Here is a 13,235-nt window from a genome sequence, read left to right on the forward strand (position 1 = left end):
AAAAGGGCATAGTGCGCTGATTTTATCCCTCAGGTCTTTTAACAAGAGGAGGTAGGAGAGAGACATTCAGTCCTCCTCTTCCTCCTTCCAGCCCCTTCCTCTCTCTCCGTGCCGTTCCTCTCCCCGGGACCACTTCCACACAACAGGGCCTTTCACAGGGCCTTTCCTGTCTTAGAGAATGGTTCCATGTGAATGCCCATCTGTTTGAAGCTAACAACACTCAGTCATGGAGCTGCATGGGAGCGAGGAGTGCTGGCGTTGTAGGAGTAAGGAGGTGGACAGTGGGGAGTGAAAAGGAAAAAGGCTGAGGACAGTCAGAGGGGAGAGTTGCCCTCCGAATGCGGTGACCCTGGCAGCAGTCACCAGTCTGCTCAGTGGTTCCAGATGTTGTTTCCCTGCTGTAGGGGAACACACACATTCACACACAACCATACAAGCACGCTACCTCCCACTGGTGCTGGACTTCCCTATTACCTCAGGTCATAACTGACCTTTGACACCTCCCCCCCCCCCCGCTGCTGCTCACAGAAGATTGACAGGTTTGGAACAGACCTAGAATCCCCCATAGCCTAACACTCTCTCCCGTGTCTGTGTATTTTAATAACAGTAATCACATTTTAAACAATCATCATTTTTCAATGCCGAATTAACCCAATTCCCACATTCTACCCATAGACTGCCTTGTTTATTTTTAGCCGTCCAAAATCCCATTTTCTCAGCATTATCTGCAGAATGAGATTTTGATGGAGGCCTGACGCAATGTTGCATGATATGCAGTCATATATGAAGACTCTGAGCTGGTTTGGTGTATTTTGAATTGTCGCAGACCAGGTACATTATGGAAATGATCCACTCACAGCGCGGTTGTGTTCACTCGCTGTGCCCTCACTTTAGCGCGAGTTGTCGGAAACAGAGAACAAGCCTCACAGGGAGCCAAACACTAATTCCCAGAAGCCCTTTCACCTGCCATCTGGCTAAAGTGATGTCAGATGTGTGCCAGGAAGGACCAGACAATGATGTTACCACAGGTTCACGGAAGTCCGCTGGGATCTCAGAACCCTGAGGCGTTTTATGGACTAATCAGATTCATAAAAACGGCAATATTGACATTTCGAAAGAGATAATGGCCCTGGCTAGACTGGCGACAAGCTATAAGAGAGACTTCTCTTTGAGGCCTCGGGAGTCTGACTTTGATAAAGCTAATAGGTGCATTTCAATAAAAGGATATTAACAATCAAAAATACCAAATGACATACTGTGCGAGTCATGCCTTAGCCATTAGCGGTATTACTGCCTGGTCCATTTTGTGTTTTACTGTTGTTTCTATTCATTCATAAATGAACCCTCCAATCTGTGCCATGTTTCAAATCAAAGACTACAACAGACCTATGCTTCTGTGTTTGTGGGCTTGGAATTAAAACAACTTGTTTACGTTAAAGCTACAAAATGACTTGGTGTGCTTAAGGAAAAGATGGCTTGGGTTAAAATAAGCGTGTTACTGAACAAAAGGTTATGCAAGTTAGGAATGCTACGTGAATCAAAATAAGGTAACGTGTCGAGTTCTACGTTGGAATGGGACACACATCCACATTTGCTCTCATCAAATATAACAACCATTATGGGTTAGCATCCTCTTGTGGCGGTGATAAACCATTTATTAGTTGATAAAGGCTTTCTACACCTAAGTAGATGTAGCAGGCCCTTCCTAAGCTATATTTATGAGGCTCTGAAAATCCCCCTGTGACTGGCTGAAAACATTTGAAGCAGCTGCATTAATACATGCAAAGACTTAATATTGTCCAGGAAACAGGGGGTGTTCTGCTTTGTAGTATGCTGATGAGCCCTAAAGCATACATCCTCACCTGCAAACTGTGTTATTCTGGGGGAACCTGCAACTACTGCTTTCAACTCCTCTCCTTTCCCCACTTTCTCCTGAGACACCACCCCCGTGCTCTACCATATATACTCCATTAGCCAATTAATGGCCCAGCATGTTAACATTGAGGAAAGTGCTGCCCACACTAAACACATTATTACTGAACAGCCCCAATTACCAGCCCTACTCCTGTCTTCTCCTCTTACCAGATAGTATGTTTGAGAGGAGAGGACACTGCGGCTTTTAATGCAACCAGCCCGGGGATATTTTATTTCAAAAAGGGACAATTTAGCTGTAGTGCTTCATTGCAGCCTAACTGTGGATTTCCCTTTTCATTTTAATTACTGATGAAAGAATGGGAGATAACCAGTATTACATTACTAATTCCCCAGCTTCTTTTGTGTCTCTATTTAATGTCTCCACATTCTTGTTTGTATTTACTGCAGAATTTCTTTAAATATTATACAAAGCCTACTTGCTTGTTCGTCAAAATAGAAAGGCATTTCCTCCTGGCTAAAAGACAGTCTAGACTGATTAAATATGAGCTTTTCAGGGCAGTTAAAGTTCAATCCCTCATCCACCGACTGACCATGTCTTCGTAAAAGTTTGTGCAACCAGATAGCATTATCCTTTATTTATCATATCCTGGTTTAAACTTCTGTTTTACTCAACTGAAATGGAATTTGCAATGATACTGTTGCTTAAGCTTCATTTCAGAGGAAGAGTTGTGAAACGATAGCCACATATCAGCTCAACTCAAGTTCTCCAAACTGAATAAATCTCACTGTTTATCCATCAAAGAGGTTTTTTCGACCGACAAATCCAGCAGACTCCTTCTCCATATGTTTGTCAACGTGTAATCTACCCAAGGGAGGCAAGGGGAGACAAAGATGAAGGAGAAAACGGGGGCTGTCTGTACTTTCAGACACTCATTTTGACGTCAACACTTAGAAGCTTGAAAGCCTGCCTCGTTAATATGCATTGTTACCTTGGTAGATGAAACAGAATGTATTTGCTCTCTTACATTCTCATTGAGCCGCCTTGAATGGATTTTTTCTTTTCAATCCCCCCTCACCAAAACATGTTCTATTGTTCTGGAGTGCAGATGGAGGGCAGAACGTGTATGAATCTAATCAAAATGCATTAAATGAGCGTGCGTGCAGCTGTCTGTGCAGAATCGCCCATCTTTTGTGTTGACACTTGGCCCATAACGGCATAATGTAATCACAGAGATAATTGTCCAAGTTCCGTGGTGTTAATTCACAATGTTAACAATCGCATTAACTTGCTGTAGGTATCAATATAATCACACTTCCCAATCAGTCAATCGGAGCCTTTTTGAACTCACTATGTAAATGAAGCTCGAATAGAATACTGAAATAATGAGATGGTTTGAGTGAAATGATAAAGATTGTACCACAATTACTGAGAAAAACAGCGAAAAAGAAGGATCTGCCTTAGAGGGAATTGCTTTATCTTATATTATAGTGAATGTGACCCGAAATGATGTAAGAGGAAAACTTCTCATCATCTGAATAGAAGATCCAATCCATCAGAACTAATCCAAGTTTTCTGTTTGTCAATATCAAATGTGCTGACCGACCCACTCCAGAATCACTGGTCAAGTTTCGTTTGTCCAGAGTCAGCAGGACATCAACAACAAACAAGAGGAACCAGGCCACTGTCGAGGATAAAAAAAACAGTGATTTGCTGTGCTGTGGTCTGGGAGTGGGTACAAGGAGAGTAGCAGTGGAGTGCTGGCCCCTGATTAGAAGCCAACCGGAGCCAAGCTGATAAGAGAGAATGGACATCATAATCAGCTGCCGCAGAGAAAGACAGAGTGAATGGAGTTCAGTTCAGGCGGAAAATGAAGAAGGAACATTGTCAGGTTGTCTTTGTGTGGATCCCTCTTTGGCTGGGAAAATACAGTTTCAGGGCTAACGTGCAGAGATAAGTCAGAGACTGATACAAGCTCCACCAACACCACCCACCCTGTGTTTCTTCCTTTCTCTCTGTTCTCCCCCATGGCTTGCATGAATAAAGGCCATAGCCACAGAAACGGCTGATTTCCAAGCCACCCAAGGTCCAATCACAGAGCTTGTTGTCTCCACAGTCCTCGCAACATGAGCCAATCAGATAGGGGTGGCTTGGGTGCTGTCCACAGGCATAGAGACCAGAGTAATGGCTGCCACCGCTGTGCTGAACAAAGATTTAGATCAGTCTAGTAACCACAGGTTCTAATGTCGCCTTGATGAGACATGAAACAGTCAATCACAGGAGCTCTGTAAAACCTTCCACATTTTGGCAAAACAAATGCTGCTGATAACCGCTCTTCATCAAGTGGGTGCTCTGCACTGTGCTCTGGCATTGAAGTCAAACTTTATGTACTCTTCTCCATCGTCTTCATTCCATAACAGGCTAACACGATACCAATGGAGGATAACATTTGTAATCAAAATAAAGGAGGTCGTGTCTGCAAGGACCACAACCAAACCATAAATTGCATGAATCATATCAAGGTCAGAGTTTTAAATATATAACCGTAGCGGCCTTATTGCAGGCTAAAAAGGGCAGGTTTTATGAATTAATCCGTCTCACCTCTCTGCTGACTCCTATTTTGAATCACTAAAAGCCCCTGTCAAAACCGTCTGCTTGAATTAATGATCGCTAATGTCAGCCGCGCCGGGAGTTTGGCTGAGGCCCATCCCGGGCCCGGGCTGACGATTGCCAGCGTCGGAAACCCGTTACGGTCCGATCCATAATTTCATAAAGGCAATCTGAAATGGTCCTGTCTCAGTGTCAGCATGGAAATCAATCAGAGCATGTGCCTTGAGCAGAGAACTAAGACAATCAAACGTAACACCTTGGGAGTACAAAACAGAAGTGATACCCAAAAATACAAGAAGTAATGGATTTCTGAGCTGTCGTCCTGCTGAACCCTAATGCTTTGAATATCGACTTGTCTTCATGGCAGGTTGGTTTATTATTACCCACCACGATTTCCCTCAGGACTCCCTTTCCATTAACCGAGGGACAATCCTGGCCTGGCTGAGTGATGGGATTTGGGAACAGGTACAAAAAGAAAGAATTAGGTTGCCCTCCTGCACACGGAGCCGGGACCGGAGCTCACACATGCAGAACGGACACAAACAAGACAGGGAATGAGAACGTGCTGCAAGACCAAGTAGCAGACAAAGAAATTGGGTGACAGCAGTGAGAGAAAATAAGTTGGATTTAAATAATGTGTGTGTGTTGGGGGGACGGGCATGTACTCTACATATCTCATGCCCGATGTGTGTCTGTGTTGATTCTGCTGCTTAGCTTGACAGGCGTTTGGGAGCTCCTCAAAGGGGACAGATCTGGATGGAGAGCCAGGCCGGCCGGTCTCCAGGGTGCACTGAGGGAAATGTGTTGGGCCCTCAGCCAGAAGCGTTCGCACCCTCAGCACAGAGGACCATCACGGCAAGTCATAGTTGAATACCAAAAAGAAATGTGCTACAGCTTTTTGAGCAAGGCCTCCAGATGTTCCATTCAGCAAGGGAGAGGGCCTTTGTGAGCCTTTTTGTTGTGTGTGCACTTGTTTGTGGCTGTGGTACCGTGCATTTCAGACAGCCATCCATCCTTCTCTCATCCATCCTTCTCTCCCTTCGTCGTAAGAGGGAGCGTTATCAAGAGCTATTGTTTCTATTCAATTAGCTGTCATTACCAATGGCAGTTTGATTACTGAGTTCATTTGGCTGCTTGAGAACAATGGAGGCAGCAAGCAGTCTTTTCATTCACCCTGCCACCAATATTGTCTTCGCTGCTGGAGAGAATTAAATGGGGCTTGTCTTTGAGGGATGAGGCGCACACGGCAAAACCAATGCCTCGCCTTATTCGTCTGGACGTCATGATGTCCACGAACACCAGAGGACACAGAGCCAAGAGGGGTGGATTAGAAGGAAGGCGTATTCGAGAGCGATTAACAACCTGGTCGAGCTGCAGGAGAAGACAAATGCAGAGCTACATCGATTTCACTATTATAATGAGCACCATTCAATCATGCCAAATCCACAGGGGCCTACGAGCACCGTTAAGAGGTCAGCGCCTCTGAATGGCACGGCCAACAACAATCCATAAATGATCTATTTAATGTACTGATATAAAAGAAAGGGACATTTGACAAATTGACATCTGAGTACTTTGCCAGAACTTCCCAACCTTGCTCTGCCATTTCGCTAATTAGTCTGTTTGCTAATTTTCTGGTCAGCAGTGGGGTTTTCTTAGTTCAGCTGGGTCTCAATAGTTTGAGCGAGCCAAGACTGTCCGCACACTCACCTCTCTTGTTCCAGCCTCATCCGCTGGGTCTCGTCCTCTGACGCCTGCATGTCCTCAGCTTTAGATTTACTGGAGCCCTTCCTCTCCATCCTGTCTCCTGGATGCTCATCCTTCCGCTGTTTTCCAAACCTGAGTTAAAGAGAAGTCAGAGAGGATTTAATTGAGGCCCAGACTTTTAATAATTTCCAACCCAATATGGATATTATTTTTCCACAGCAGCATGTCTCTTCTTTTTCCGGGAAATTCAGGTGAAATACTCGGTAGGAAATTAAAGTGTCAAACTGTCAAAATCTTCAGGTTGGGTTTACAGTGGGAAGACAGCACAGGAGGAGTCTCACGGGCTCCCATTCGTTATTGAAAGAAAAACATGGCCCTTTTCATATAAATGCAATCAAAATGCATCAAGCCATATTGAAAGATAACAGAATTCCCTCGCTGCCAATGTGCACACAGGACAGCAGAAAAGATTCAGTGTGTCTGAAATGTGGAAAATGGCAAAAAAAATCCCAGTTTTTTTAAAGAGAGGATCAGCTCCCCATTCCTCCCGGAGCTGTGGAGTTTACTTAGAATGATCGGAGCAGTGACAGCTCGTGATTTAGTTTCGAGCGAGCAGGGAACAAACTACCTGCAAGCAGGCAGTATGTAAGTGGAGGAAGCAGCCTGAGCTCGCCGGCATCATTTGTAACTTTCTAGGCAGTGTCGCAAACTTTTACATTTTAATGACGGGAGCGACAAACCAGTGGCAGTAAATCCGTTACAGCTTTACAGCGAGGTGTGAATAAGCCAAGCCAATGATCGTAAATTCCTCGGGTCCACAGAGCCTGGTGCAGGGCTGACTGAGGGGTGTGAGAAAATGATGAGGAATAGGAGGCATGCAGTTGACAGGGAGTACAGTACATTTGCAGGGTTACACACACACACACACACACACACACACACACACACACACACACACACACACACACACACACACACACACACACACACACACACACACACACACACACACACACACACACACACACACAGCTAAGAACAGCTGACAACGTGATACATGTGCTCAGAGTTTAGAGATAAAGGGTTAACTCTGATGAGACAGGACAGGACAGGCAACATTATAAAAGTATGATGTCATTTCCTGCCTGTCCACACTGGTACCAGCTGTGCAGGAAGTTGCCAGGATACAGAAAAAGGAAGTACTACAGACAGATATTTAGGCAGTGCGTGGCCATGTTGCACAGGGAGATGGAAGCAAACATGACACCATGTGCAGTATGTAGAGTGTTACTGTGGTTCTCAACATGCATGTGCACGGTATTTATGGGAAATAACCATTGGAACATTTAGAAGTATGATGATAAGCAAACAAAACCAAAAGGCTACATAGATACCAAATATAATTCTGAATTAAATATTAAAATATCAGAGCAAAAATTGTATAAAATTGAGCAATTTTAAACAAATGTACTACTTACTTTATAAAGCATTATGTAAAAGTTTAAGAGACTAAGTGAGGAAGGGACACCAGTGAACCCCTTACTTGAACTAAAATGCTGAAAACATGCAGTAAACATGGCCATCAAAATGACTTGTGTTTCATTTTGTTTTTGGACTCATGTCATAACGGTTTCAAATGTCATTAAACGTACTCAAATGTAACTACAGCAAAGCTTCTACTGCGCATGATTGTTCGGTTGGTGGAAAGCAGGCCACTTATACGCAGCATTTCAATGACTGTAAAGACAACGCAATATAAGAAAGTATATGTGCATGAGGGGACGAAATAAGAAAATCAATAAATTAATCACAGTTAAGGAGTAGAATTGTATCGATTGTTTATATTTCATAACGTGATTCCATGTTCTTTTATTGTACACACAGTGGATCAAGATGTTCCACGTGGGATTTGTGTGCGGCACCTTTCGACTGTACACAGAGAAACAGGAGAAATCATTAAGCCCTTCGCTGCTTCAATCCTAGCTTATCTTTACCTTCATTATAGCTGAGCTTTATTTGACAGGTTAAAAACTTTCCCCGAAAGCTAAAAAGCATTACATCAGACAGAGGTTGACTCTGGGCCGGTGGAAGAGAATATATTCATGAAATGGGAGACTGTTTCCCTCACGGATGTTTATTACTCTACTTTACATTAAAAGCAGCCAGGACCTTTGTGTATATGGTTACTCTTTGTAATGGCTGCTTTGGAATTGTAATTTTCTTGAATGTGCTGTGGCCTGGTAGGGGATCCGAGTGCCCAGGAGAGGCCGAGAGAGATATGTGGGTGCTTTAGTAGCACAGATAGCATACATTACCTGATTAATTAATCAACAAATGGCTCTAGTAAGGCATAAAACTCTAGGCTGGGGCTGGGAATGCTAATAATAGTAAGCCTGCTATCTATCACCAGGGCAGGTGACAGCTTCCCTTGCCACACTTCAAGGACTTTCATTAACTTCCCGAGGAAAATTCACCTTCCTCTCTTCCTCTTCCAATATTTTTCAGTCTGTTGTTGACCGCCCCACCCGAAGAAAAACATAAAACAACCTTAGGGGCGACAAACTCCTGCCCTCAACTTTTTTCTTTTTCTGGATCAACATCAATACGTTGAGGGATTTGTCATAGTAAAACATATTGGCGGATTAGACTGAGCAACATTTCCCATATGAAAGGCTATTCCCCCATCGCCGGTGGCCTTAGAAGGAGGTCCCACATCAAAGCGAAAGGCGGAGGAAAGGGACGACACTACCAGAGCTATGAGAAGACTATCGGGACACTTGCTGATTCAAAACATGGCTCTGCCCTTCACAGCCTGAGCCCTGCCAGTGGGGACCGTGGTGGAACACAGGATTAGACACCAAACCTCCACTGAACTGCACAAACCCAAATGCAATATTACTACACTCAACATTTTCTCAGCACGAACATACAGAAAATCCCTGGTACCAGTCTGTGTGTACAAACTGCAAACTGTATCGACTTTCATACCTGTCCTTGGAAGATAAGTGTCTCATTTGAGAAACGAATGGAATCCAATACAAGAACAGTAATGAGTTTATGAGTGTCGGGGGGGGGGACACTTGAGCCTGTATGGGCACCCTGGCATATATTGGCGCTGGCCATCAGGAATGTTGCATCGAGAGTGAGGTTGATGAGGCTTAATAATAAGATATTGATTGGCAGCCGCATCTCATGAGTAGAATCACAATGGAGAACTACAGTACATCCTGCAATGTGGGAAAGAGAACTTGTTTGGGCCTAAAGTTTCAACAATACATTTGTAATATGGCTGCATTGTCGTATAATTACACTTTTAAATAGCTATAAGAGATATTGATTCTGGCCTTGAGAAGAGTTGGAAGAGCCAATAGAAGAGCCTTTGAAGACTCATTCCAAGGACCAAAAAACAACAGAGCACCCTTCAGGAAAAGGAAACCCGAGAAAGCATAATAGGACCTCTTTAAGTAACATAATAAGATCAACTCAAACATTCACTGACTTCAATTAAGATTATGCTGTGAAATAGCACTTGATAATGACTAGTGATGGTCACTATGTGAGCAACAGATGGACCTCAAATCTCCATTAGAGCCAGGTAAACAATGATATGCTATTTACATCCTCATAAAGCTCTGATCTTATTTTTCCATTTCAGTTCAACAGACCAAAGCTGTGTTTAATGATCCATTCCTAAGCATTTATCACTGAGGCAAACCCCAGGTAGGAGTGATGAATACACAAATGCAGAAGGGCCTTCAAAAGGAAAAGAACAACGGTGAGGAGAGATATAGATCGCAAAACCACCTGGCATGGGTAGACAGGCATTCAGTTAAGATTACAGGAGCACAAACACAGGAGCTGAGCAAGATGCAGATTTGATCAGTGGAATAGTGATTTTTAGACGTACATATGCAGGGAATATTTATAACCTTTAGGTTGCATGAGCTGCTCTGAGCTATCCATCACTGTTGCCCTGATAATGTCTGAATGGGCCATCAAACCTCATTTGGGTGGTGCGTAATTTAACATGTGTCATTCATATAAAATATATGCTTTATTAATGTTATGATGGCCACTGACGCAATGAAACATTGAGAGTGAAATTGAAGTGTTCAATCAAAGTGTCATGCCTGCCGACAACATCTCATAAAAGCAAACGTTTCCAAATACCCCACGTTAAGGGTATTACTAAGTACTGTAGCTGGCTTTTCTTGTACCGTGTGTGTCCATTTTCACTATGAAGGCAGTCAGTAAATAGGTACTCCATTCATTTTGATACATCCTCATATATCACCGAAAACAGAAGGGTTTATACCACTAACAGTAGACGGCTCATACATCATCTTTATCGATTTACAGGGTAATAATACTTCAAGGCTGCAGCACAACAGAGGGATAAAAAGTCAAAGACAGAGTTTCCAAGGAGTGAGAAAAAAGTAAATTATGCAAAGCCTCAAAGCCACTTTGATTGTTACAATCATTTAATCTTGGGAGTAGATTTGAGAGAAGTTAATCTGTTTTGACATCTTCTGTGGGGAATTTGTGGTTTGCTCTCAGGAAGTTGCTGACTTAGGGAGAGAGGACCGCAGAAATAGCTGACTATTCCTCCTCCAAAAATGTTGTGTATTTTTCAGAGCGAGTGCGGGGAAGTGATGGACCACCTGGTTTGACCTCCCATATGAGGCGGTAAATCTTTTGGCATTAGTCAAATCTGCAAATGGAACAGGTGAGCCAGAAAGAGAAAGTGACTGCATCTATCAATTTGAGTAAGCGATGAGAAGATAATTTCAAGGGCAGACAGGACAGAATCATTACGGTTTCTGCTCGGCCAACCTGAAAGCTAATCCAGATATCCTAAGGCAAAGTCCCCCGGAGATGTCTGATGTGGTGTCGGAGCCCCCATCCCCCAAAACTGTCGCCTTTGTCGCAGTCGGGGAAAATAAATAACTTTGCTTCCACCCACTGCATTTCATGGTGATAATCTTTAAAGCAACGTGATGGGTTTTTTTTTCGAAGAAGAAGAAGAATCAAGAGCAGTTATTATCACTTTGTCGATGGTAGAAGTACACACAGAGAGTAAAGGCTAGCACATAGCTTCCCTGTACAATGCAAGGGCAAGTCAATATTAAACACTGCATGATTCCTTCACGTTGTTTCACCTAGGGCCAAACCCTGACAGTTGCATGTCATTTTAATAGTGCCTTGTTAGGAAGGTCAGGCTGTCGTCCTTCTCTCTCTAGCTAAGTGATGTTTCAGCTGTGGTGAGTAAACACACTCTAACTGGGTTGAGACACACAGATGCCTTCTAAAAAAGAAAATCCAATAAGACAGTCACAGAAAGAAAAAGGGAGAGTATTTTCTTCCCCCTGGGAATCACATTCTGACCGAGCGATCGTTAACATGCATTAAAGGGGCATTTGTTATCATCGAGTGGCCTCAGCGGTTTCCAGGGACACAAACCCCAGAGAGGTACAGGAGGAAGTTCTCCCGTCGTTCACCCAGACTCCAGCTACCACTGATTATCCCTCTCCCAGTGGAACTCATTATCTGCAACCTGTAATGCCACTCCGGCTAAACCAGACCTTTTTTAAACAACTATTTGATGCATCTTCAGAAAAGCAGTTTCCTTTAGAGTATAAGGAACACTCGAACCAGACAGTAAGGTAGCACCCCCTTTGGGTTTTCACCATCTCTGGGTTCATGATCAAAATAGCACAACCCTTAATGCAGTTTCACATTCCACTGCCTTTTACAAAGACCCTGCCACTTACAGGTCACAGCGAGATATGACATCTCTGCGCTTTCACCTCATTGGACAAGGGCTGGCACACAGTGAACCAATCGATTTACTTTTAAAGAAAGGGGGGATTGGGCTGCTGTTGATTGGCTGCAGCTTTAGAGGGGAGACAGGCTCGATTCCTCCAGCAATGGTGAGAAAACAGTGGGGAGAGGTACAGGAGGAGGGAGGATGGGAGTTGAAATGGTTCATGCCGGGTGGGAAAGCAGCGTGTCGCGCACCGCGGAGGCATGACATGCATTTATTCATGACATCAGGCCCAGGCCCAGCAGGGGGACTGCAGAGAAAAATGATTCTCACCAGATACTTCTACGCATCTTAGGTCTTCCAGCAGAGCAAAGGAGACAGCGTCAGGTTCAGGGATGTTCCGTAGCGGTAATGTGACGCTCAACATAGTCTTAGCAAAAGAATGAAAAATAAATGACAGGTACATCGATTCATGTCATCTCACATCATTGTATTTAAATGACAGTCTTTTTCCCAAAAGATATTGCCTTTTCCCCACCGGTTTACCATAAAAAGGTTATTGTATGGAAATCAACATTTTCTGGCAGGAATATAGATGCTTGGAAATTGAGGCCAGAATAGTTTTATTGTTCAACTGAAATGTGTTGTCCCTAGCCGCGTCAGTTATTATTCCCTGTTATTTCTGCAACTTTGTCAGGGAGGTCTTTCATCTGTTCATTCCCTTTCTATCAGGATGTATGTTCATGGCCTGGTGTGTTTTTCTTTCAAGTTTCTTTCCACTTATTCGAGTCTATATGTGTGTCTAATGGCCAGAACTACATTCCACCGCTGCTATAGTTGTTACGAGACATAAATAGCCAAACACAAACAGAACCTCACCAACAACACTCCAAAGGAAAGAGGAGTAAGGTAAAAAAAAAGAGTGTTTAGAGTAAAATTCTTATTAAATCTGATCTTATTTTATTAAAAACATGTATTTCTAGCACAGAGAGATTGTAAACACAGTGATGCATCAAAGTGAATGGCTGTTGAACAGAATAAGGGTATACTGTCGGTGCGTGGGAAGAGACTATATGTCTGTCTACAACAAAAACTTATTGCATGTGTGGGTTTGTGTGTTTGGAAAAAAGGAAAGAAAAAGCTGCATTCATCTATTTGCTATGTGTGACAATTATTCATATTTAAGCAATAGCAGGCAGTTCACACACGCACCTGTGTGTTTGTTTGTTTGTTTGTGTGTGTGTTTATCTATATGTGTGTGCCTGTATATCAAGGGACAAC

The 13,235-nt window shown here is 43.4% G+C and overlaps 1 protein-coding gene across 1 annotated transcript in view; it reads right to left on the reverse strand.

The window, feature by feature from the left end:
- Window positions 1-13,235, reverse strand: part of LOC134884130 (partitioning defective 3 homolog) — a 278,180-nt gene that overhangs the window by 66,498 nt on the left and 198,447 nt on the right. Inside the window, 1 exon segment of the mRNA XM_063912802.1 lies at window positions 6,194-6,322. Coding sequence (XP_063768872.1) covers window positions 6,194-6,322 — 129 coding nt within the window.

The sequence above is a fragment of the Eleginops maclovinus genome, chromosome 21 (genome assembly GCF_036324505.1).
Source record: "Eleginops maclovinus isolate JMC-PN-2008 ecotype Puerto Natales chromosome 21, JC_Emac_rtc_rv5, whole genome shotgun sequence".
NCBI lineage: Eukaryota > Metazoa > Chordata > Actinopteri > Perciformes > Eleginopidae > Eleginops > Eleginops maclovinus.